At 48.6% G+C, this 22282-nt stretch overlaps 4 protein-coding genes across 6 annotated transcripts in view; 2 read left to right on the top strand and 2 right to left on the bottom strand.

Moving 5' to 3' along the window:
- igsf9b (immunoglobulin superfamily, member 9b) overlaps window positions 1–11135 on the top strand; it is a 34064-nt gene extending 22929 nt beyond the window's left edge. Inside the window, exons 9-22 of one of the 3 annotated variants that reach the window (XM_030370897.1) lie at window positions 582–724; window positions 816–956; window positions 1420–1536; window positions 1655–1805; window positions 2668–2779; window positions 2877–3052; window positions 3157–3395; window positions 3859–3943; window positions 4499–4669; window positions 4788–4824; window positions 4957–8574; window positions 8776–8945; window positions 9125–9339; window positions 9566–11135. In XM_030370897.1, coding sequence (XP_030226757.1) covers window positions 582–724; window positions 816–956; window positions 1420–1536; window positions 1655–1805; window positions 2668–2779; window positions 2877–3052; window positions 3157–3395; window positions 3859–3943; window positions 4499–4669; window positions 4788–4824; window positions 4957–8574; window positions 8776–8945; window positions 9125–9327 — 5363 coding nt within the window. In that variant the 3' untranslated portion in view covers window positions 9328–9339; window positions 9566–11135. Of the gene's footprint in view, window positions 1–581; window positions 725–815; window positions 957–1419; window positions 1537–1654; window positions 1806–2667; window positions 2780–2876; window positions 3053–3141; window positions 3396–3858; window positions 3944–4498; window positions 4670–4787; window positions 4825–4956; window positions 8575–8775; window positions 8946–9124; window positions 9340–9565 lie in introns of all 3 variants that reach the window. The other 2 variants (XM_030370896.1, XM_030370898.1) reach the window with 2 other exon arrangements.
- A 149-nt stretch (window positions 11136–11284) lies between these two features.
- gatd3l (glutamine amidotransferase class 1 domain containing 3, like) lies at window positions 11285–14711 on the bottom strand. The gene is made up of 7 exons (XM_030369484.1): window positions 14440–14711; window positions 14289–14341; window positions 14094–14207; window positions 13799–13930; window positions 13341–13433; window positions 12251–12416; window positions 11285–11648 (listed from the first exon to the last, which is right to left on the bottom strand). Exons 1-7 carry the CDS (start codon window positions 14554–14556, stop codon window positions 11514–11516), a joined length of 810 nt encoding a protein of 269 aa, XP_030225344.1. The 5' UTR covers window positions 14557–14711; the 3' UTR covers window positions 11285–11513.
- Window positions 14712–15463: 752 nt separating this feature from the next.
- tmem127 (transmembrane protein 127) lies at window positions 15464–18537 on the bottom strand. Its single transcript, XM_030369481.1, has 3 exons — window positions 17761–18537; window positions 17472–17636; window positions 15464–17108 (listed from the first exon to the last, which is right to left on the bottom strand). Exons 1-3 carry the CDS (start codon window positions 17996–17998, stop codon window positions 16798–16800), a joined length of 714 nt encoding a protein of 237 aa, XP_030225341.1. The 5' UTR covers window positions 17999–18537; the 3' UTR covers window positions 15464–16797.
- Window positions 18538–18868: 331 nt separating this feature from the next.
- ciao1 (cytosolic iron-sulfur assembly component 1) lies at window positions 18869–20948 on the top strand. The gene is made up of 7 exons (XM_030369480.1): window positions 18869–19278; window positions 19382–19530; window positions 19669–19780; window positions 19869–19957; window positions 20067–20265; window positions 20364–20433; window positions 20626–20948. Exons 1-7 carry the CDS (start codon window positions 19140–19142, stop codon window positions 20861–20863), a joined length of 996 nt encoding a protein of 331 aa, XP_030225340.1. The 5' UTR covers window positions 18869–19139; the 3' UTR covers window positions 20864–20948.
- The last annotated feature ends 1334 nt before the right edge of the window (window positions 20949–22282 follow it).

Raw genomic sequence — 22282 nt, 5'->3', positions numbered from 1 at the left:
TATGTGCTGAAAAACAGGAACCTGCTGGAAATCAGTTATTTTACTAAGACAGGCCCGTTTTAAATTGTAACTTTGTTACTTTTAATACTTTCCTGCTTAATAAAATAAAAAATAAAAAAATAAATAATAAAAAAATATTATCAGTTGATTCCGTTTTTATTGTCCAATTCCGTGATTCCGTCCGCGTTTTCGTTATCGCGGATTTCATAGGGCCCTACACAAGGTAACATTAAAAGGTTGATATTATACCACCAGGTGTGAGTGTGATTAGCCATTATAACCCGTTTGAAAAACGGCTGGTGTCCAGTGTCCACCTAGATTTATGATAGATGGTTCAGTCTACCACCCTACCCAGTGGACTGTATCAAATGTTCCTGGTTTCTATCATACACCTAGGTGGACACTCCCACTTGTGATGTCACTAAAACACAGGAAAAGGCAGATTTCCCCCCTTTAAAACATTTACAGCACACAAATGAAGGGACAGAAAGAGAGACTCCAGATATTCTACATCGCGCTACGAAGAACCAGGACCTGTCTAAACGGTATTTGACCCCCGTGTCTCTCCTTCCCCGTCCCAGACCCTGCGCGGGTGGGCCGGATGTCCAGGCAGACCTTCCTCCCGTCGGGCATGGGGGGAGTCATCGTGTGCCCGGTGCAGGCGGACCCCCCCCTGCTCTACGTCAACTGGACCAAAGACGGGAACAACATCAACGTGGACAATGTATGTTTGAAGAGAAACATGTTTGTACAGACGGTGAAATCAGCAGAGTTGTTACTAAACAAACGTCGTGTCCCCGTTTGGCCCGGTGCAGTTCCCCGGCTGGATGGTGAACTCCGAGGGCTCCGTCTTCATCACCACGGCCAACGACAACGCTGTGGGCATGTACACCTGCACTGCCTACAACAGCTACGGCACCATGGGCCGGTCGGACCCCACCCAGGTCATCTTAAAGGTACGCTCAACCCCTCAGACCCAACCCCAGGGACGGATGCCTCTCTGAGCAACACCGAGGACAATATGGAGCATAACACAAGAGATATAATGTCCCAAAATATTAGGGACCATTTTTGGATTTGCGATACGACATTACGTTTTGTTGTGCGCTGTTCGATTTTGTGTGGTTTGATGTGTGGGTTGAGGTACAGGTCAGTCTGTGTCTGTCGATGTTGTTTTTTAAATGACGGTGGCCAAACAGAACCATAGTAGTGGATGCATATTGACCATAGGCGACATCATTATAGCGCCCTCTGCAGGATGGTACCATAATTGTTGAGATTACATTAATTTAGCTAGTTTACGATATATGTATAATATGGTTTTTCAACCGTTTTTTTGTATTACGGAGGCAAGGAATCCCGATGCTCGCATGAATCCATTTTCTCCTCCACCCCTAATAAACCCCTCGCTCCATCCAGGACCCCCCCGCCTTCAGAGTGACCCCCCGGGCCGAGTACCTCCAGGAGGTGGGCCGGGATCTGATCATCCCCTGTGAGGCTAAAGGGGACCCCGTCCCCAACATCACCTGGAGCAAGGTGGGTTCAGAGAACACCTACACCCACTCACTACTGCTGCTTCCCAGGGGTTATCAGGGTTATAACCACGCCCGGGACATCCGTCCTCACATCCCCTAACGTGTGCTGTGGTTCCCAGATCGGACCGCTTCCCCGCTCCCCCTACATGGTGCTGGCCAACGGGTCCCTGCTACTGCAGCCCCTGAGCAAGGACCACCACGGGGGCTGGGAGTGCCTGGCCACCAACCACGTGGCCACGGTCAGCGCCGGAACCCTGGTCATGGCGCTGGGTGAGTGGGACAGACTCCTAACATGGAAAGGCCTCTGATTCAATGAAAAACTGAAAAAAAATCGAACCTGAGAAACAGCACCATCTTGTGGTGGAACTGGGGTTATTTCGCCTTTTTTTACCCGGATGCCAAATTCAAGGATTTTCAACTAGTCTGGGAACCAGTTGATCTGAGAGCTCAGGTGTTGTTTAATCTGTTATTTGTGTCCGGCTCATCTCCTGCTCAGACCGACGCCTGGCCTGGGTTGAGCCAATCACAACCGTTTATCTAATGTGGGGCGGGTTTAACAGGATGACAGAACAAAGGAGTGCCCTATTGGAGCGATGTTGAGGCAATTTCATAAACAACCAAGATGGCTGCTGCTGATGTGTCACACGTTTTATCTCTCTGATTGGTTGTAGGTCTGTTCAATGACACTGGATATCCAAAGTTAACTGAGGGGTTCCAGACTGATAAGCCTTTACGAATGGGTCTGACGATGTCAGGCTCGCTAAAGCATGTTATAACTTTTCCACTGCAGTTATTTTCTCCATTCAATCCTATCTGAACAAACAACTTTCTCAAGAATAAAACGTGCTCATCCACGAGCCAATCCATCCAGGGAATTTATCTCTGTTGACCGTTTTATTCTCCTCCACATTTAAAAATCAAGCCACTAGACTAGAAGGTTAATGGGATAATGTACGTCATCCAGGTTTTAATTGCTGCTTTTAAATCTGAATCCAAACAGTTGATTTGTGAGGTTTGTGGTTTCGGTTTTGTTTTTTTCCACTGAGTACTTTTTCTGCCAAATGTTTTGTCCTTGGATCCATTTCAAAGCGTTGCCTAGTCTAGACTAGCTTCTTGTTTGTCATCCCCTCAGGCACTAGCCCCCACGCCGTCACCACAGTCTCCGTCACGGCCAAGATGAACCAGGCCAACGTGTCCTGGGTGGCCGGCTTCGACGGGGGATTCTCCCAGAAGTTCACCGTCTGGTCCGTAGTCTACTCCACATGTCCACGACTCTGCCTTTACGGATCTGTCGTTGACGTTGTACTATACTGACGTACCGTATCCTCCGATCTCTGCCAGGGTCAAGCAGGCATCCAGAGGCAAACACGAATGGGCCTCTTTGCCCGTGCCCACCTCCAAGGACAACCTGTTGGTGACGGGTCTGCTAGCCGCCACCAACTACCAGTTCAGCGTCCTGCCCCAAAACAAACTGGGCTCCGGGCCCTTCAGTGAAATCGTCTCAGTGCGAACCCAAGGTCGGTACCCCAGCGAGACACAGCTCATACGACTCTTCATCCACGTCGTTAGCCTCTGTGCTTGAACCTCACGAGTGACCTCACCTCAGTCTCCCCCACCACAGCGGTGCCGACCGAAGCCCCCCTGGTGGTCCTCTCCCTGCCCGGGCCGGACCCCCCCACCCTCCTCCTGGCCAACCGGACGGACCAGGGGGTCCTGCTGCAGTGGGCCCCCCCGGAGGCCCCGGCCTCGCCGCTGACAGGCTACGTGCTCCAGGGCCGCCGGGAGCAGGGCCAGTGGGTCGTCCTGAGCGGCGACGTGGGGGCCGGCCAGACGGACATGCTGGTGCAAGGCCTGCTCAGGGTGAGCCTAGCGCTTGTTTATCGTCGTTAGCCTCGGAGCGTAATTGCCTGAGTCTTATTTTGGCCAGATTGTGATATCTAACCCAACTCTACTCTCCTAATTCTGCTGATTCACTGCGCCACATTGGATACATCCTAAGCCAATCAGAGTGCTTTTTACATTCCATAATCACTATCTGCCTAAGACATCTATGTAACTTGTATAAAGACTTAATACAAGATTGACCTTAATATATGACTTCAGGCGATAATGCTCTGAACGTTAGACTACACACACGCATGTTTCATCTTTCAACGTTTTATGCCTTTTTTTGTTTGAATTATATTTATGCTAGTATGGAACTTGAACTCCCTAATGGGTATTGTGTTTTGTTGAGGGGCTTTAATCCTCCATACCTCTCTCTCGCTCTCGCTCTCGCTCTTGCTCTCTCTCTCGCTCTCTCTCTGTTGTCTTTCTCATGCAGGACTCGAGTTATGACCTGAGGCTTTTGTCTCGCAGCCTCAAGATCCTAAGTGTGCCCAGTGAGTCTGTCAACGTGTCGACTGCAGGTAAAGTGTTTACAACGGCACCAAACATTGTCAACAAACACACATCCTTTCATCGCGGTTCAGCCTTTCATATAGGGGAGTATGTTTATGCAACCATAACATTGGTCAGTTTTTTATATTTATATGTTTATACATCTTGTTTTTTATCTATATATTTATCAATATTTATATGTAGGCCTATGGATAAAATAGAGTAACACTTATTCTCAAAACCGCTTCTCATTCCAAAATAAGTATTATTCTTTTCATATTCATTCAAAAACTTTTTTAATGATCTAATATATTCATTTTTTCCTTTTTAGAGGGATTTATAAAAAATAAAAAAAAGTGTGTAGAATTTGTGAAAATGATTTTCAGAATTATTTACACAAATTATACTAAAAAAAAAAAAAAAACGTATATATTATTCATATATAGAAAAATAGACAATTATTTTGATTGAGAAGCTTTTTGGGGAATAATTGTGACTCTATTATGTATATAACTATATATATAAATATGTATATATACATTTAAAATTGGCAGAATACAAATACTTCTTCTGCTGACTCACAGGAATGGAGATGTACCCGATACGTGCCAGCTTCCTGGAGTACGTTCCTCAGTCGCTGCTGGCCGGTGTGGTCGGTGGAGTGTGCTTCCTGTTCATGGCCATCGTGCTGGCCTTGGTGACGGCCTGTTTCATGAGCCACAGGCGGCAGAAACGGCGCATCAAGAGGAGACAGGGTAAAGACAAGAATCATGGAGAAATGTTGATGTCCCTTCTATTGAACCATGTTGTGTTATTGTGTACAACATCATGGTGTAGTATGGTGTACTATAAACAAACACTTTGCATTCTCAGATCTCCACTCGGTCTTCCATAGGACCACCTCTCCAGAGTACGTATCGAGAACCATATCAAACAAATATACACTCATGGAAATATGAGCATTGTTTATGTCGGCACAGCCCATGCTGGCTGCAGGTCTTTCTGCCAACTAATCGTCCAATGTCTCTCATCCCGTGTCCAGGAACCGCCGTCCTCCCCGAAGCCCCGACAGCATCCTCAAGTTGAAGCTGTGCCCCGCGCTGCCCTTCTTCCCCAGCTCGTCCGTCTCGCAGTCGGACCGCTCCACGTTCGACAAAGGCAGCCGTGGAGAGTACCAGGACCAGAAGAAACAGCTCCTGTCCAACGCCTCCCCGCCTCCCCACTACACCCTCTTCGAGAGCCACCTCGGGTGTCAGGCGCCCTCGTCCGCCGGTCTGGAGTCCATCTGCCGAGGTCCAGACGGACGCTTTCTGGTCCAGCCCCTGCCCGAGGGCTCCAGTTCCCCCAGCGATGAGAACATGAAGAACGTCATCGTGCAGTGCAACGGCGGGGCCAGTGGCGCGGGGAGCAACCGGACGTCCTTCAGGGACTCCCCCAAGTCCAGCATCCTGAGCTCGGAGAAGGAGGAGAGGAAAGACTCGCCCCTCACCGTGGACGTGGCCGAGCTGAGCCGGCCTCCCTCCTCTCCGGGCAGAGTGAAGGCCATGGCGCGGAACTTCTCCCGACACGGCTGCTTCTACTCTGACGATGAGCAGGGCTCGGAGGCCCTCCTGGAGAGAGCCAGTTTCTACTCGGACAACAGTGAGATGAGAACCAACGGATCGACGAGGCGGCACTGCCTTCCCGCCAACGCCGATGACCTCCTCCCGGGTCTCGGCAGGAGAGCGTTGGGACTGGAAAGGGATGCGGACCAGCCGTGCCACTCACGCTATCAGCCTATGGAGAGGGAGAGCCAGCTGACCGACGCAAGCACGCTGGTCTCGAGACTTGACAGTGAACTGGAGGAGGACAGTATGGCCAAGTGTCTCAAGCTGGCCAAGGAGAGGCAGGAGATGGAGGAGCAGCTAAAGGCCTACACAGGTAGCCAGAGGACTAAGGGATGGGCAGGGGGAGATGCTCAGTCTGGTAGGGCCAACAGAGATGTGCCTGTGACAGAAGAGGACTCTGTGTGGAAACTACAGGACGTTACCCTCAGACAAAAGCACCGTCCCACTGGCCAGACGAACCGGGTTTCCGACTTCAGGAAGGCCTGCTATTTCGGAGGCACAAGCAGCCCAATGGATAGGCTCCCCTCCTCCCACATACAGTGGGACATAAGCCCTGTTACTTCTGCAACCAGCATTGTTCCTGTTCGAAGCCCGCGAGATACCGCTCAGCGAGGACCTTACTCTCCCACCCAGGGCGTTCATGAAACTACGGAGGACTCTCTGGCGGATAAATCCTCGCACTCCCCGGCCACGCAGAACACATCCCTGCATATGCTCTCGTCTAGCTTTGCCTCTGAAAGCTCCCCCATCCCCTGTCTGGGCACCACAAGAAGAGGCAGGTCACGAAGCCCCAACAGGGAGGCTGATTTAGGCCCCAGAAGGTCCCTTGCTGATGAGGGCTGGACGAATCAGAGGCAGGCGGCTGTGAGGTCCAAAACACCCACAGAGCACTGGAATGTCGCACAAAGAGCTTCCCCTGCTGAGCGAGAGATCAGGTCCATCCCAGCAGCTCCTGCTCTGCCTTATGTGGCTGCTGCTGCGCTGTACAGTCGGTCGGACGCGATGGACGTCACTGACAGGAAGGAATCCGGTTCCTTACATTATTTGTCTTCATCCTATGAACACAGTGAGCGAGGTGCACAGGCCAATCTCAGAGAAGACCACGGAAAGCGTCTGCACCTTAGTTCAGGGTTTAACACAGATTTGGAGAAGGAGGGAGTGAGAGCACGTTCCCGGAGGAGTGATAAGTGTCTTTTCTCGGAAAGTCCAAGCGTAATTTCTCCGTTAACGATTGTAGAGGAGTGTGAGAGTGACCAGTCACACTTCTCTGTCCCTAGAATGTCTGATGTCTTCAATGTGAGGCGCTCAGCCTCGCCTGTTCAAAAGTCCCCAGTGCAGACAAGTGCCATTCTGGAATATTTGAGCCTTCCCGGTTTCATTGAAATGAGCGTAGATGAACCCGCGGAGGAAACTGAACTTGCGGACACCAGCAGAAAAAGTTCTGAACTTAAGTCCGTGGTGGTTAAGCCAGATGTAGTCCCTAGGAACTGGGAGGTTCATTGTAAGGACAACCCGGAAACAAAACCAATCCACAAGGCAGTGTCGTTTGTGGATGACGTACGGCCTGTGAGCGCAGCAGAGGCAAGCTTAGATGCAAATAGAAAACCTGACTCTAGATACTCAAATCATTCCGAAGCCAGGGATTCAACACTCAAAGGGCGAACTTTGGGTAGGTCTAAATCGCAATCGCCAAATCCGGAAAAAACAAGCAAACAGCTGTACTATGAGAAATCACTGCTTATTTTTGGGAAAAGAAACAAAAGCCCGGAGCAACCACAGTCTAGGCTCGCCTCCAGTTCACACACATTGTTGAATGCAGCTAAGGGTGTGGCAGATATCGTCTCAAGGCACTCGCAGAGTTTTGTAGAAGGCTATCACTCTGTCCCAAAACCTTCTGAAAGACACCCTATCCCAGTACAACCTGAAAGACACACTGTCCCAGAACCACCTGAGAGGTACTCTATTCCGTTACCACGCGAAAGACACACTGCCCCAGAACCCCCTGAAAGGTACTCTATTCTGTTACCACGTGAAAGGCATGCTGTCCCAGAACCCCCAGAACGATACTCTAACCCCTTACCACATGAAAGGCACACGGTACCGGATCCACCTGAAAGACATTCTTCCAAGAGAATCAACAGCAACAATATTGCATCGCGAATCTGTCAAGCTCCTGTGCCGTTCCTCAAGAAGTCATTGAGCATAGGCCCCTGTAGGACTCTGTCAGGCATGGCACACCCTCGTCCTTTCTTAAAGAAATCCATCAGTTTACAAAGATGGGAGCACTTTGAGAGCCCGATGGCGTACATCTCGGAGAGGTGTTACTGGGACGAGTTCCCCCACCCTGACGTCCGACTCAAGTCCTGCAGTCTGGGTCGCGCTCCATCCTACCTTCACCGACCGGGCCCCACCTGGACGGAGTATGTTCCACCCAGGCGCCCGAGCTTTGAGAACTTGGAAAGGGTTCACCCCTCCCAAAGACCTCCAGCTAACTCTCCCTACCTCAACTACCCCATGTACCCGCCCAGGTCCGCCTCGGTCCATGCTAGGATGGAACCCTCAGATCCGCGCAGGCAGACTACCGTTTTCCCGGAGGTCTCAAGGTGGCCCGTCTCATACCAGGAAAACATGAGAGCCGCTCCGCATAAATACGTCCCCATGTCCATCCCGCCACCGCAGCCCCCGTACAGACACTTTCCCAGAGTGGAACCGGTGCGAGCCGTCGACCCCAGGATGGGCCCCTCTCGGTCCTTCCTACCCAGAGGTAACAGCTGGCCCTCCCCACACCCTGCGCCCCTGCCAGCAGGGCAGTCAGACGGCCAGCGAGAGACGGTAGAGCGGCCGCTGACGAGGGCGGGGGATAACCCTGACTATCGGGAATCACGGGAGGGGGGCCGGACCAGCTACGCCAGCCAGAGCAGCGGGAGGGGCAGCGCCGGCTTCCTCCGCCAGTCCCTGTCCATCACGCCCACGCTGCTCAGTTCCCCGGAGACGACGGAGGAGAGCGAACGACCCAGAGCTCAGACGGACCGGCGAGAGAGACGAGCGAAAAGGTGAAACAGCACCGCACCCGACCCATAGCAGCAGACCCCTCTGGAGTCGTCTTAAGGGCTGAAGGGTTCCGTTTATGTTGCCATCGTTTTTCTTGCATTTACCACATTCCTCTTTTTTCAGTTGTTCAGAACTCATTTGTGGTGTTGTCGTCGTTTTCTGCCCTGTTCTCACCCAACGTGTTGTGTTGTGTCTGTCACTAGAAGGAACACATCAGTAGATGAGAGTTATGAGTGGGACTCTGTGGATCCCGGCGTGGATGCCGAGGTTCTGGAGGCCATGAGCTGTGATCGGTCACCGATGGGGGCAGGCACCGACAGGGGGGTGTTCAGCTACGATCAGACTCATGGCCCCCAGGACCGGAAAAGACAAGGTGAGCCTCACAGTGCAAGTGACCCGGTTGTTCTGCTTATTAATCGCTCCCCTCATTCCGCATGTGAGTGTCGTGCTTCATGGTGCTGCTGCATGTCCCTCTGTGCCGTGGTTGGTTGTGAACATTGTCAAGTGGTCGTGCCCCATCCATGCATCACCTCTCGCTCACCCCTCCCCCAGGCCCTCCATCCTCACTCAGCCCGCCGGCCTCCGACCCCAGCGGCCGCGACGCCTACGGCCACCCCTTAAGTGAGGCGCGCTTCAAGGCCCTCCGCCTGGAGTACCAGGAGTACATGCAGGCTCTGGAGTCCACCGGTCCCCGCCAAGCCCGCCCCACCTCGGACCCCGAGTCAGACTCTGACTCCGGCTCCGCCCTGCTCTAGCTGCCCACCCTGGTCCGTCCCCTCCCCCCCCCCCCCCAACAGACCCACCCTCTCACCACCCCTCTCCTTGCATGTCTGCCCCATGTCCCTGTAACCAGCATGCTATGTTTACATTGTTGTTGTGTCGGTGTCTTTGTGGATATCAAGTGTATGCGTAGAGATGGTTTGAATGGTGCCCGTTGGATCACAATTGTTTCCCAGTCGAGTTGACTCGTGTGTTTTTCCCTCTGTTTTACAGGGACTTCTGAAAAACCAACCAAATAGCCATTGTTTCATTGCTCAGACGACAACTGAATCGCAGGACTTCACATCTCAGCCCAGCTATTTGTTGTGACCTTTTATGCTGCCTTTTTATTGCCGAAATCGAAACTATATTACCTCTAATTTATGCTTTGTTGCTGACAAAGTCCAAGTTATTCTTTCGATCTACAAGATGCATTTCTACCCCTCACTGCTATCATCAATCGCGATGCAACAGTGCGGAAGAATGGATCAGTATTTTTCACCCATGGCATTACTCTCCGATGCCTTTAGATATATATTTGATTTCATGTTTCACAAGAAGCTGGTAGCATTGTTTCTTGTGCCATTTGGGCCACATTGACAATCATATACAGAGGGCCCTTTAAAAAAAGACAAGTCCATGTCCTAAACTGAGTTTCTAACAAAATGCTTTCTAAAAGCACTTAGATGCAGTTCTGTACCTCTGGAAAATGCTGTTTTTTGTGTAAAATGAATTGATCCAACGCAAATATTGTAAAATAACTGCATCTGCGATGATGTACGTGTTTCTGATCTAATGGCAGTGGACTTATTCTGTCATGAACCTTTACTTTTTACTTTTTAACAAGATAAAAATATTTGGCAATGAAATAGAATCATTCACAATTTGATCTTCAATAATAGACAGTAATAATTTAAGATTTTTAAAAATATTGTCTGTTTCACCTTTTAACCGTCTGTGACCTCTTCCCGCATTAATTAAACGGTCCCCTAGAAATACATAACACCTGTATTATTTTGATTAAAGAATGTACAAATGTTTTTACCCGGGCACTGTAGAGACCCTATGTACAGAGATGTGTGTATCCTGACAGTAACTCTCCCTGTCCTTGTAAATATTCAGCAATTTGTCAGAAGAGAAAACATAATTTTATTCCACCTTAACTGTTATATGAAATATGAAACTTGAACATCTGAACGATTTCTTCTGAAACATGTGGGAAATACTATGGCCTTACCTTTTATTAAACATAAAGAGGCAACTGTCAATTGAAAAATTATTCTAAAAGGAAACCATATTATTTGAATGTTTATGATAACTTTTTGATGCATTTGCATGATTGATGGTTTATTGTGGATTTTCTTGTATTTATTGCGATGGTTTAAGGAGGCAAACAATGTTTACAATGTACTCTACTGTTCAAAGAAAACACTGTAAGAATATGTTTGGTTGAGTTTTTGAAGTCTCCATCATAACTTGAATGATTTTGTAGCCCCTCCCCTTTGCCTTTTTATTATTTGCGATGACAAAAATGTACTTTTGAAGCCTACTTTATTTGATGGACATCCGTGACCAGGAGTGATTTTGTTAAATGAAATACATTCTTTTATATACTGTTCAGGAATACATTTTTACATTGTACTGAATCTGATCCACCAAGAAATGTTCACTTGGAGCTGATATTTCTAGTTATGCATATTTTGGATGTTTTGTACAAACTGGAAAGTTTTATATTCACCTGGCTGTTTTGTTATTTTTTTTGTACATGTTATAGTAAATAAAGTTCCTTATATTGAACACGGCAGACTCAGACCCGTGTGTGTGTGTGTGTGTGTGTGTGTGTGTGTGTGTGTGTGTGTGTGTGTGTGTGTGTGTGTGTGTGTGTGTGTGTGTGTGTGTGTGTGTGTGTGTGTGTGTGTGTGTGTGTGTGTGTGAAACATGACAACAAGTGGCTTGATTTTCAACAGAAGCCTTTATACCAATAGTCATTTCATGAACATTCACAGGAATACACTATTTCAACTCTAACATCAAGATGCTAAATTCATTCTCCACACTACCCAGTTGAATCATGTTCCAAATAGCCAATAACAATTTGAGTAGCTTGTTGAAAATCCAGGGCTCATCGATGCCATCTGCATTTGACTTATCTCCCTAAATGCAGGCCTCTTCTCGTCTGAGCTTACTGGGTGGACATGCGCAGTACGTGCTTGACCATGTTTCCGATGCCATCGAAGATGTAATGGTAGTGGTACTCTGTCTCCCACATGAAGGAAGGGGTGCTGATGACCTTGTTCTTCTCGTCCACATAGGCCTCGTGATGCAGCTAGAGTCAAGGTCAACGCAGGGAACTATGAGATATATCATGAGATGTATATTTGTGAGAGCAGAAAATGCACAGCATTACGTAACAAAGCATTTGGCCCCTAAAGCCCAACACTGTAACTCACGGTTCATCCAGGGTTGAATTGAGTTTACAATTGCATTGAGCAATTCACTGAACGAGACCCCGAAAATGTACTAGTTAATTGTCGTTTTTCTATAAGAAACAAGCCTGCCATATTGCTCATGGGCCAGGGCAGTTTTGCAAGTAGCAAAAGCCACAACAGCAAGATCCCGGGCCAGAAACACTGACTCGGTCGGTAGCCTGCTACTCTGTGGCTGGCAATGGGCCGTGCCACCACCTGTCCCACTGACCCCGACCAAGCAAGCCACCGGTCTGCTGACTCAGGGACATTAAGCAGCGACAGAGACTTGTGTCTGGGGCCGGCTTATTGCAGCCAAGAGCCGCACAGTGTGTGGGGCCCTCGAAGGGCTGCATACGAATACCACTTACTCACAAACTTACGGTCGGTCAAGGACATTTAGATTCAGATTCAGATTCAGAGTTTCTTTTAGGAGTTTGGGTTCAAAGGATATGTATGGCTCACGGACGGTGTGTCGGGCTCCCATGCCCTTCACAGCCTGCACCATGCTGGTGTGGGGCCAGTTGCCCCAGCGGGAGCTCTCGTCCTTCTCGTAGCCCATGGTCACCTCGATGCCGGGCAGCGCCTTGCAGGCTAGCATGGGAGCCATGCTAGAGAGGCTGGGGGACGATACACGTTCACCGTGAAGGATGATGATAAGAATAAGAATACCTCTTTCTGGAAACACATCCAGCAACCAGCATTGAGAGGAGTTGTTGTGTTAAAAAGATAATTTGCATGAAGCCACTTTTTGAAAACTTGCCTAGGATAACATATTCCCATGTTATTGAACATTATTATGGCTTACACTTATGTCAATTTTTGTTTTAATAACCCTGAAATCTTTGAAGATCCTAATGATTTTAAACAGTAATATAGAGTTTGTGTTTTTTTTTAATGATACAAATATATAAATATCCAGTTACATTGATACTTATTATGTGTTACAATCAAACTTGGACCAAGGAGCTTTTCACTGCTTCTCTCTTCAGCAGAAGAAGGGAACTGCCAACTTCCAGAGCTGGCAATGGGTATTAGGTCATTACAATCATGCAGTGTCCGCCTAAATACAGAAGACATTAAGCCTTAGTTGAGCTAAAGTCTCTTGGGATCCTGGCTCAGAACTACGCTGGTTTTTGGGTGAAGTGATTTTGGCTTAGCTGGTTTCCGATCCCTTGTACAATTTCAACAGAAGTACTTTTTCCCAGTAGGATGTCATCGGCAGGCCCTTAGGCACACTGACCCCGTTGCCTTACCTGGCACTAGGTGTGCCTCGGAAGCTTTGAAATAACCTACTTATGATCCCTGCCTGGTCAGGAGAAGGGCACTATAAGAAGAGGTAATCTCGGGTAAGTGGGCCTTTGTCATTTCAACTCAAAGAAATACAACAATCTTTAAATTTAAAACATTTGCAAAAACAATGATATACTGCCTCAATCAAATCCTCAGGCCCCTACACAGTATTATCTGTAGGTTAGAATCCTGTCATATCTCTATGGTGAGAATGATTCACAGGGGATTAACATGCGTTGAGCACTGCCTACCCGATGGGCTTGCGGTTGCGGTGGAACTCCTTCAGCACTCTGTCCACATCGCTGTGGAGTTTGCAGTCCTTCCCCTCCTTCACAAAGGAAGAGCTGAGGAATGCATAGTACTGGTCAGCACATCGTAATATTGGTCCACTGTAGCAAACACTCAAACTTTAGCTTGATATATATATATATATATATATATATATATATATATATATATATATATACACACATATAGGTAGATAGATATAAAGAGAGAGAGAGAGAGAGAGAGAGAGAGAGAGAGAGAGAGAGAGAGAGAGAGAGAGAGAGAGAGAGAGAGAGAGAGAGTACCCTAATTTATTTAAATGTTTTGCGTCAGACAAAAAAAAATGTCACCTTTTGATTGCATTAGAATACTATGCACAACTGCATACGTTTTTACAAAATCAAACAGAACCAGGCCCTCCAAGGAAACCCTCATGTCTCACAGGTTCTTGGTGATGCCGTGGCCACCGGGGAAGATGATCGCATCAAAGGAGCTGGCGTCCAGCTTAGACAGATCCTGCATTTGCATCTGTCCCTGGCCATGGCTGAAACGCGCAGCCTCCACCATCATGTTCCTACGCAAGGGCCAGAAGTAATCATATATACTGTGTTTTGTAATTAATCGAGGAAAGCGTCAACAATTAGATCATTGGCCGTACTACACTCCTTTGTAATGTTATTCTTTTTTTTTAATGTAAAATTCAATTGTCTATGTGGCCTAAAACAAGCGAGGCCTACCTGTTCTCTCCAGACGCAGGCTGCTTTTTCATGTGGTCGATCACATTCATCTGCTGCTGGTTGGGGGCGAACATCTGGAAGCGCGCCCCGTTGCGGCTCAGGTGATACATAGTGCTGCAAAACAATCTTACTGTTATCTTTGGTTATCTAGGATGCTGTAGAACACAATAACTTGGTAACGGGTACGGTACTCACTATACGGCCTCGTGCACATCAGTGCCGTCCCACCAGCCACATCCTGAGAACACCTGAAGTAGAAGTGGATGTGGTTTAAAAAATATATAAAATCCCATGGCACCTGATACCAGTATGTAGCCTACTTCCCATCTTGATCTAGTACACTCACCACTGCGATGTTCGTGTTCCCCCAGTTGCCGTAGTCTCCTTGGTGCACGAAGCATGCAGGCTGACGTGCGAGCACGTTCAGGGTCTGTTTCGACAGGATGGCCCGGCTGGCAATCATGGCTGAGCGCTGACTTTTAGAGTTAAAAAGTCTCTGGGTGGATGGTGGAAGCCTGGCTGGATGCGTTGGATTGCAATGGAGCTAACATCCTTGATCGGTCGAGGCTGTACTTATACCTCTGGCCAAGTGACGTTGTCACAGCCTATGGAATCATGGTCCAGACTTTCGAGGATCAGTCTTGACTTCTTTGACCAGCTTGACCCGCGTCCTTCCTTTACTCCTCCCCTCCGCTCTATTAATCACTTGTTTGGTCCCCCGATTAAAAATGATTAGCTAACCTTTGTTTGGTTGAAAATTTGCATCACCATTCTTTTGTTGCAAAGGTCCACCAAAAAACCAATGCATATGCAAACAAATGTTTGCTAATTTATTTATTACGTCCTTATCCTATTCTATTTTTACTCAAGCGTATTCTGTGTATATGCGTATCAATGCAAGACTGCTGGCGTGTTCATTCTGAAAATATGTCATCGTGAGTTCCTACTGATCATCTGGATCATGTCTTGCATCTCTGACTAACAGATCCAATCTGTTTGTTGGACACACATGATCAATCATATCTTCACGTTGACAAAGCATCTGAAACCCAGTAGAATTTAAGGGTTTGACTTTGTGTTCTGTACAGGGTGAGTATTGGCTCGATGTAGCCTCACTTCTATATGCCCTTTAAAGTCTATTAAGATGTAAGGCTCTTACTCGCTTTAATGCCTTGTTCCGTCGCCCCTGTCTAGACTGCACCTTGAAATACCCGGTTCAGCGCAAGTGCCAACAGGCTGTGTTAACCGGTTTGATCCGACGCAACTCCAAGGCACTGTGATGCAGTGTGGCCTACATTGCAATTTGAAGGATCATATTCCTCTTACTGGAGACCATTTTCCCCGGTGTAACCATGAATGGCATCTCATGGTGGAATTTGGCATTCACTTTATTGTCCTCTGTCATGTATAATTCAGCAGTCCACCATGTTGTACACTTAACAAACTTTAACACTTTAGAACTATAGGAAGTTTAATTAACAGAATGCAGAAATGGCGTTGAATGATAAACATGTCACAAGTATGATTACATTATCCACAATTCTAGGCCTTGGTTTTTAACCTCCAATGAGATTTATATAAGAGTCCACATTTGCCACGCAGGCAGAACTTGAGCCAAATTAATAGATGATTCATTTTGTGTTGTCACAGGACAGTTTTACTGCTTCCTTCCGTCATTAAAACGTCATTTGCGTAGAACAATTCTAGTGAACCATGAGCGTATCGATTATAAAAAAAATACCACACAAACACATCCTTTGTTATTATTAGCCCAAAAGTTTATCAAATTGAATCAGCTGTACTATAAAAGAAACAAGACATGCTACAACACCACCAACAAATAAAACCTGTCCCACATCGTCTAAAACATCTGTTCATTTCCTTGTTCTGTCTCATAACACATCACTGATTAAATAAAACTAAAAAACATGTCTACAGAGAAAAGGGGGAAATAAAATGTACAGCACTAGAGACAGCAATATGAATAAATTAAAATGACCATTAAACGAAATATAGAAATGAAAGTCATTTCAGCAAAGTCAAATCAAGCACACGGCAAGCATATAAAAAATTTCAAAAGTAATTACACTCTTGAATGCTCCGTCCGCCCACTAGCACTGTGGCTGACCCGCTCGGCTTCCCAATTTGGCATTGAACTGGCTGTGACTTCTACATCCACTCCATTAACTATGATGGGATGATCCACGTCCACACGGAACTTCACCTACTTTAGTTTTGCTTTACATGTCAGCACCCAATCTCAACCGCAATTTACATGCACATCCCAAAAAAAAGAAAAAAAAAGAAGCTCCACGGGTGAAAGCAAAAGGAAAGGTAAATTAAACCTCTCCCAGATTTCCTGCTGACACTTAAGTTTTCATGCACCCGAGCCGACAACCAACGGAAACGTGCGCTCTCTCCGAGCGCCCGGTGTGTTCATCACAGACAACGTAGCGCTTGGCCATGTCCACTGGACACCCGGTGACCTGGACGCGCCTCTCTGCGCGGGGGCCGCCAGCGCGTCGGCCGGGTCTGAGGAGGCCGGTAAACTAAAAGAAAAGCGGTGCTCATAGAGAAGCGTGTGTTAATAAGACAGAACGGACGTCTCCGTTGGAGCGCGGTTGGGGTGGGGTCGGGGGCGAGAGAGAGGTGGAGAGAGAGAGAGAGGGAGAGAGAGAGGGGGCGTCGGAGGCGGTCGGCCGCGTCACGGCGTGTACGCCGGCGGCGGCTGGAACTGATTGGCAATGTCATAGTCGGCGGGGTAGGTGTCGCTGCTCTCCTCCATCTCCGACAGCAGCTCCAGGGCCTGCTCCTCCTCCTCCGTGGGGTAGTGGCGCAGCAGGTTGGCCGCCGTGGCCAGGATGGAGGCCCCGCCGGCGCCCGCCACGAGGTAGAAGCTGATGGCGAAGGTGACGTAGATGAGCGAGCCGTGGTACTTCTTGTGCTGCTGCTGTAGCGACAGGATGAGCTCCGAGGCCCAGTAGCAGAAGCCGATGACCGTGGCGCACTGCAGTACTGGGGGGGTGCACAGAGAGGACAGTGAGGTCACGGTGTGGGGTTTGGTTGTACGGTTATGCAAATGAAACCGTTTTATCGGAGTTTGACTGATTCTGCCTTCACACACAATAAACAGAACATGTTAGGAACTGTGCTTAATGTTTTACTAGTTTAACTAAATGTCAACAGAGTAAGGCCCAATCCCATTTCTACTCCTTACGCCTTACGGGGAGAGGGTAAGGGGTAGAAATGGGATTGGGCCTAGATAACTAAAGATTCAATAAAACTCCTGAAAATGTCCTATCATGCAGTTTGAGTCTACCATAAGGGTTTGGTCATTTCTGTCAATCGGACCCCGGACCCGGACCCTGAGTGTCATACCTGTGAGGATGTGGGCAAAGGCATATCGGCGTGTGATCTTGAGTGCCGGATGTTTGGGTCCAAACACATCTAAAAGGAATGCAGTCAGACTGCACAGAATGCCCAGGAAGCAGAAGGCAGCAATCACCCTCAGCAACAAGATAGTCTGGGGGTTCACACAATAATCTAGAGAGGGAGAAGGGAGGAAGGAAACAAGACAGCTTTGTTTACACCATGTGCAACGGGCCACAGATTTCACACATTTCCTCTCGCGTGTCCAATGGTGACCGGATTGTGGTTCTCTTCTCACCCTCCAGGAGTTTGGGATCGATATAACCCAAGACGTCTGCTACCCCCAGCTCCTGCCTTGGACAGGTGCCACCGTGGATCCGGAGCCAGGCCGGTTCCGCCAGGGCCGTGCACAGTGCGGTGATGGAGAGCGCTCCGGGGAGGGCGGACGCCAGGCTACGCTCCGGCTGCTTGGGCAGCGAGGTGCCGCCTCTCCGCCTCCGGCCGCTGGTGACAGCGGGGCCCGGGGGTGCGTACATGTTTACCCACTTGCCTTAGCGTCTTTCGGGAGGAGTGGAGATACGATTGGCGTTTTATCCTGTTAATACGACGGATGTGATCGTATGGATGGCACTGTACCCCACGAAGGCCAGTCCCGAATGATATCCCCCGAAAAACAGGCAGCAAAAACAGTGATGACAGTGACTACTGCTGTCGATACGGAGGATACGAAGCACTGGCTTTGTTTGGAGAGCTTGCTGAAATAAACTATGCGATCGAGGAGTAAGGTAAGGGACAATAGAGCTCCGGGGCCTGCTGTTGTTGTTAGCACACACGGCTAACGTTAGCCTCTTCTTAGATGTCAGGTCAGCCGCTTGAAAATCTCCCCGGGGTCGAAACAATGTGATCTATTGCCTGAGAAAAAACACAACCGAGTCGAAAGGGCAGTCTTTCCGCGTTTTGTCTCCAAACAAATTCAAACAAAACTTAAAAAACAGCGCAGTGCCTTCCTGTAAAATATGTGTCTTCCTTGTTCAAGCCATTCTTCGTTTCACTTTCAAAGCCTCGGCGTCGGATGACCCAGCGGCCACGCGGCCCTCCAGCGGCCTCTTGCGGCGGGTACTGGTAGAGCACCACCCCACACCGTGATGCCCTCTGGCGGCCTCTAGCGGCGGGTACTGCTACTGTACAACAACGCACCGCTTGACAGAAGGATGTCCCTGCACAACACCTAATACCTCAACTTAACCATATCTAAAATAATACCTTGTACAACCTAAACCCTAAACATGACCATCTCCTGGAACACCACTATTGCAGGAACAACACTATTGCCGGAACCATACATTGGGGTAAAACCATTCCAGGCCACAGGGGGCAGAGCTCTGAGTTTGTAACGTTGACTCAGGCCGTTCGAGACGAGTTAGAAATATGTAATGGAAGTTGGTACGATGTTGCTCAGCCATCAGGAAATAACGTCGATGTTTCAGTAAAAGTATTATTATTAGTTTAATTGATTCGGAGACGGGACGCTGTTTTTTCGTCCATTAACACCGACATCTCCTTGTTTAGTGGTCGGACACCAGTCTTGATTCTAGGGGCCGTTTTGCAGCAGCGCCTTCCAACTGAAGTTATCTGGTGGTGGTGGCTGTGGTCCACGGCGGCCTGACAGGTGGAGATATGAAGGACGCACTGGTTCTCGTTGAGCGGTTCACCGCCCATCCAGACTCTCGTTGCTGGCATGTTGCCTGGAACCCCACGGCCACTCTGATGGCCTCCTGTGGAGGCGACAGGGCCATCAGGATATGGGGGAAGGAAGGTGAGGCAGGAGAGTCTAAATGAAAAATAATAGTCAATGGTCGGCTGCATCGAACATCAGTGGCATGCTTTATAACGTATTGCATGTTGATGTGTTGTGTAAGGCGACTCCTGGAAGTGCTTGAGTGTGCTTCAGGATGGGCACCAGCGCACCGTGAGGAGGGTCGCCTGGTCTCCATGCGGGACCTATCTCGCCTCGGCCAGCTTCGATGCAACCACATGCATCTGGAAGAAGAAGAATGATGATTTTGAGGTCAGAATAAATGTAGACGCCTATTTTCCTATTTTCCATCGACATGGTTTGTAAATGGATAATGCACGTCTAATCAGCTCAAAATACTGTATCTGTTTGTGTTCATGGTCTCTCATAGTGGTTTTATTGTCCCGACAGTGTTTGACGACTTTAGAAGGGCATGAAAACGAAGTCAAGTGTGTGACATGGGCACCTTCAGGAAATCTACTGGCCACATGTAGCCGAGACAAGAGTGTCTGGGTTTGGGAAGGTCAGTGCCATCACACACATGTGCATCTTTTTTAAATAAGTTGCATCGCTGCAGATTTCAAAGTAGTATTACCCATTGTCTCTTACAGTTGACGAGGAGGACGAGTATGAGTGTGTGACTGTGATAAACTCGCACACACAAGATGTCAAACTCGTGGTCTGGCACCCGACACTTGAGGTGGGTCAACAACCACGAACGGATCAATCTCCTTTGCCTGTCAATCATTGTCTAAAGACAAGCATCCTAATTTTCTGCTCTCGCGTTCTCTCTCTCGCTCTCTCCACAGCTTCTGGCTTCAGCCAGCTACGACAACAACATATGTGTTTACAAGGAAGAGGACGATGACTGGGAGTGCAAGGCTACCTTGGAGGGACACACGTCCACCGTCTGGAGTTTGACCTTTGACCCAAGCGGACAGAGGATGGCGTCATGTAGCGACGACCGGACCGTGAAGATCTGGAAGTGTCAGAACATAGAGGGACCGGGTATGTTGCTCATATGCTCCAAGGTGGCAGATGACTCTTGAGGCGTTTTGATGGAGCTTGTATTAACTTTTAATTTCCATGTGTTGTGTTTTGTACAGGAGACATGACTTGGAAGTGTGTGTGCACTCTGTCAGGCTTCCATGAGCGGTCAGTGTACGATATTGCTTGGTAAGCAGCACCCTCTATCCATTCCTCAATAGATCAATCGATGATTTAGGATGGCAAAAAGATTCGGGGCAGTTAGCTGAAACAGTTTAATCTGCCTCTCTGGAGCACAGAGATGCATCTCGAGTTTGAACGTTACTTCATGACCATAACGTGGTAAACTAATCTTTAAAAACAAACGCTCCTTGTGTCTAGGTGTCGTTTAACCGGTGCTCTGGTGACGGCCTGCGGTGATGACGGAGTCCGCGTGTTTAAAGAGGACTCGACCGCGGACCCCGAACAGCCCGTGTTCTCCCTGGCGGCTCACGTCAGCAAAGCCCACAGCCAGGACGTGAACTGCGTGGCGTGGAACCCCAAGGAGGCCGGCGTCCTGGCGACCTGTAGTGACAACGGAGAGATAGCAATCTGGAAGTACCAGGATGACCACGAATAGAGGATACAGGACTGCTTCTGTGGCAGCCTGTCTGCCCTAGTGTCAGACATACTGCTTCTGTGGCAGCCTGTCTGCCCTAGTGTCAGACAGACTGCTTCTGTGGTAGCCTGTCTGCCCTAGTGTCAGACAGACTGCTTCTGTGGTAGCCAGTCTGCCCTATACTGCTTCTGAGGCAGTACGTCTAGCCCTATACTGCTTCTGTGGCAGCCTGTCTGCCCTAGTGTCAGACAGACTGCTTCTGTGGTAGCCTGTCTGCCCTAGTGTCAGACAGACTGCTTCTGTGGTAGCCAGTCTGCCCTATACTGCTTCTGTGGCAGTACGTCTAGCCCTATACTGCTTCTGTGGCAGTACGTCTAGCCCTAGTGTTAGTTTCTCATACAGTAAATATGATCAGTGTTGTAGCACCAGATTCAAAAGTTCAAAGTAAAGTTCAAAGTACTTTATTTGTCATTGCCATAAAGACAACGAGACAGTAGAGGCAACCAGACTTACACAGCTAAATAATAATAAATAACAATTAATAAATAGATTCATAAATATCATTCATAAAATAATAATAAAAATAATGAAAGCAATATATCTCCATATCTCCATGTTAAGGTGCATCAAGTATTAGAGTGCAGTCCATGGGGGGCAGGGAGGGCTGGGCCGGGGTTGGGGGGAGATGAAGGGGGGTGGGGAGTGGGGTGGTCAAGCTGTTGAGGAGCCTTATTGCACAGGGATAGAAGCTCTTTGCCATCCTGGAGGTGCGTGCCTTTTTTGATCTGAACCTTTTCCCTGACGGGAGTAACAGGAACAGATGATGGGCAGGATGAGAAGGGTCTGTGAGGATGCGTTTAGAGCGCTGCAGGCAACGGGAGGAGGAGATGGACAAGATGTCGGGCAGCTCTACTCCAATGATCCTTCCCGCTGTTTTAATCAGCCTCTGGATGGCTGCCTGCTCCGCCTTTGTACAGCCGAGTCAGCTGTTCTGTCGGCCCGGTAGACGGTGCGGCCTGCTAGCTGGATAGCTGCGTCTGGTGTGGTGCTGTCTAACCACGTCTCGGTGAAGATCATGCAGCAGCAGCGAGTCAAAGTCCTCTGTGCTGTGAGTCGAAGTCTAATCTCGTCCAGTTTATTCCGTATTGAGCGAACATTGGCTAGGAAGATTGAAGGAAGCGGTGGTTTGGATGGGTTAGCCTTTAGCCGAGCTCGTACACCGGCCCGCTTTCCTCGCTTCTGCTTCCGCTCACAGCGTCTCCTCTGCCGGCCTGTTGAGGCAGAGCTTTCGCTGGCTAATCTGCGGATCTCGGGAGGGATGGATATCTCGCTTGACAGTCGATGTACATCACGATTTATGAGGAGCTCAGCACGGCTATACTGTTTTGCCAGTGGAGGGCACATTAGTGTTAAAAAACAAAAAACGATTAAAAAACAAAA

The sequence above is a fragment of the Gadus morhua genome, chromosome 11 (assembly GCF_902167405.1).
Source record: "Gadus morhua chromosome 11, gadMor3.0, whole genome shotgun sequence".
Classification (NCBI taxonomy): Eukaryota; Metazoa; Chordata; class Actinopteri; order Gadiformes; family Gadidae; genus Gadus; species Gadus morhua.
This window is presented reverse-complemented; position numbering and strand designations above follow the sequence as displayed.

Coding starts and splice junctions, on each gene's coding strand:
- gatd3l (XM_030369484.1), bottom strand. CDS start 14,556: ATGATTGCCAGCCGGGCCATCCTGTCGAAACAGACCCTGAACGTGCTC. Junction 14,208..14,288: donor GATGTGCACGAGGCCGTATA/GTGAGTACCGTA, acceptor ATTGTTTTGCAG/CACTATGTATCACCTGAGCC. Junction 12,417..13,340: donor CGCAACCGCAAGCCCATCGG/GTAGGCAGTGCT, acceptor ATCGTCCCCCAG/CCTCTCTAGCATGGCTCCCA.
- tmem127 (XM_030369481.1), bottom strand. CDS start 17,998: ATGTACGCACCCCCGGGCCCCGCTGTCACCAGCGGCCGGAGGCGGAGA. Junction 17,637..17,760: donor CGATCCCAAACTCCTGGAGG/GTGAGAAGAGAA, acceptor CTCCCTCTCTAG/ATTATTGTGTGAACCCCCAG. Junction 17,109..17,471: donor CTTTGCCCACATCCTCACAG/GTATGACACTCA, acceptor GCACCCCCCCAG/TACTGCAGTGCGCCACGGTC.
- ciao1 (XM_030369480.1), top strand. CDS start 19,140: ATGAAGGACGCACTGGTTCTCGTTGAGCGGTTCACCGCCCATCCAGAC. Junction 19,958..20,066: donor TCTGGCACCCGACACTTGAG/GTGGGTCAACAA, acceptor CTCTCTCCACAG/CTTCTGGCTTCAGCCAGCTA. Junction 20,434..20,625: donor TCAGTGTACGATATTGCTTG/GTAAGCAGCACC, acceptor CCTTGTGTCTAG/GTGTCGTTTAACCGGTGCTC.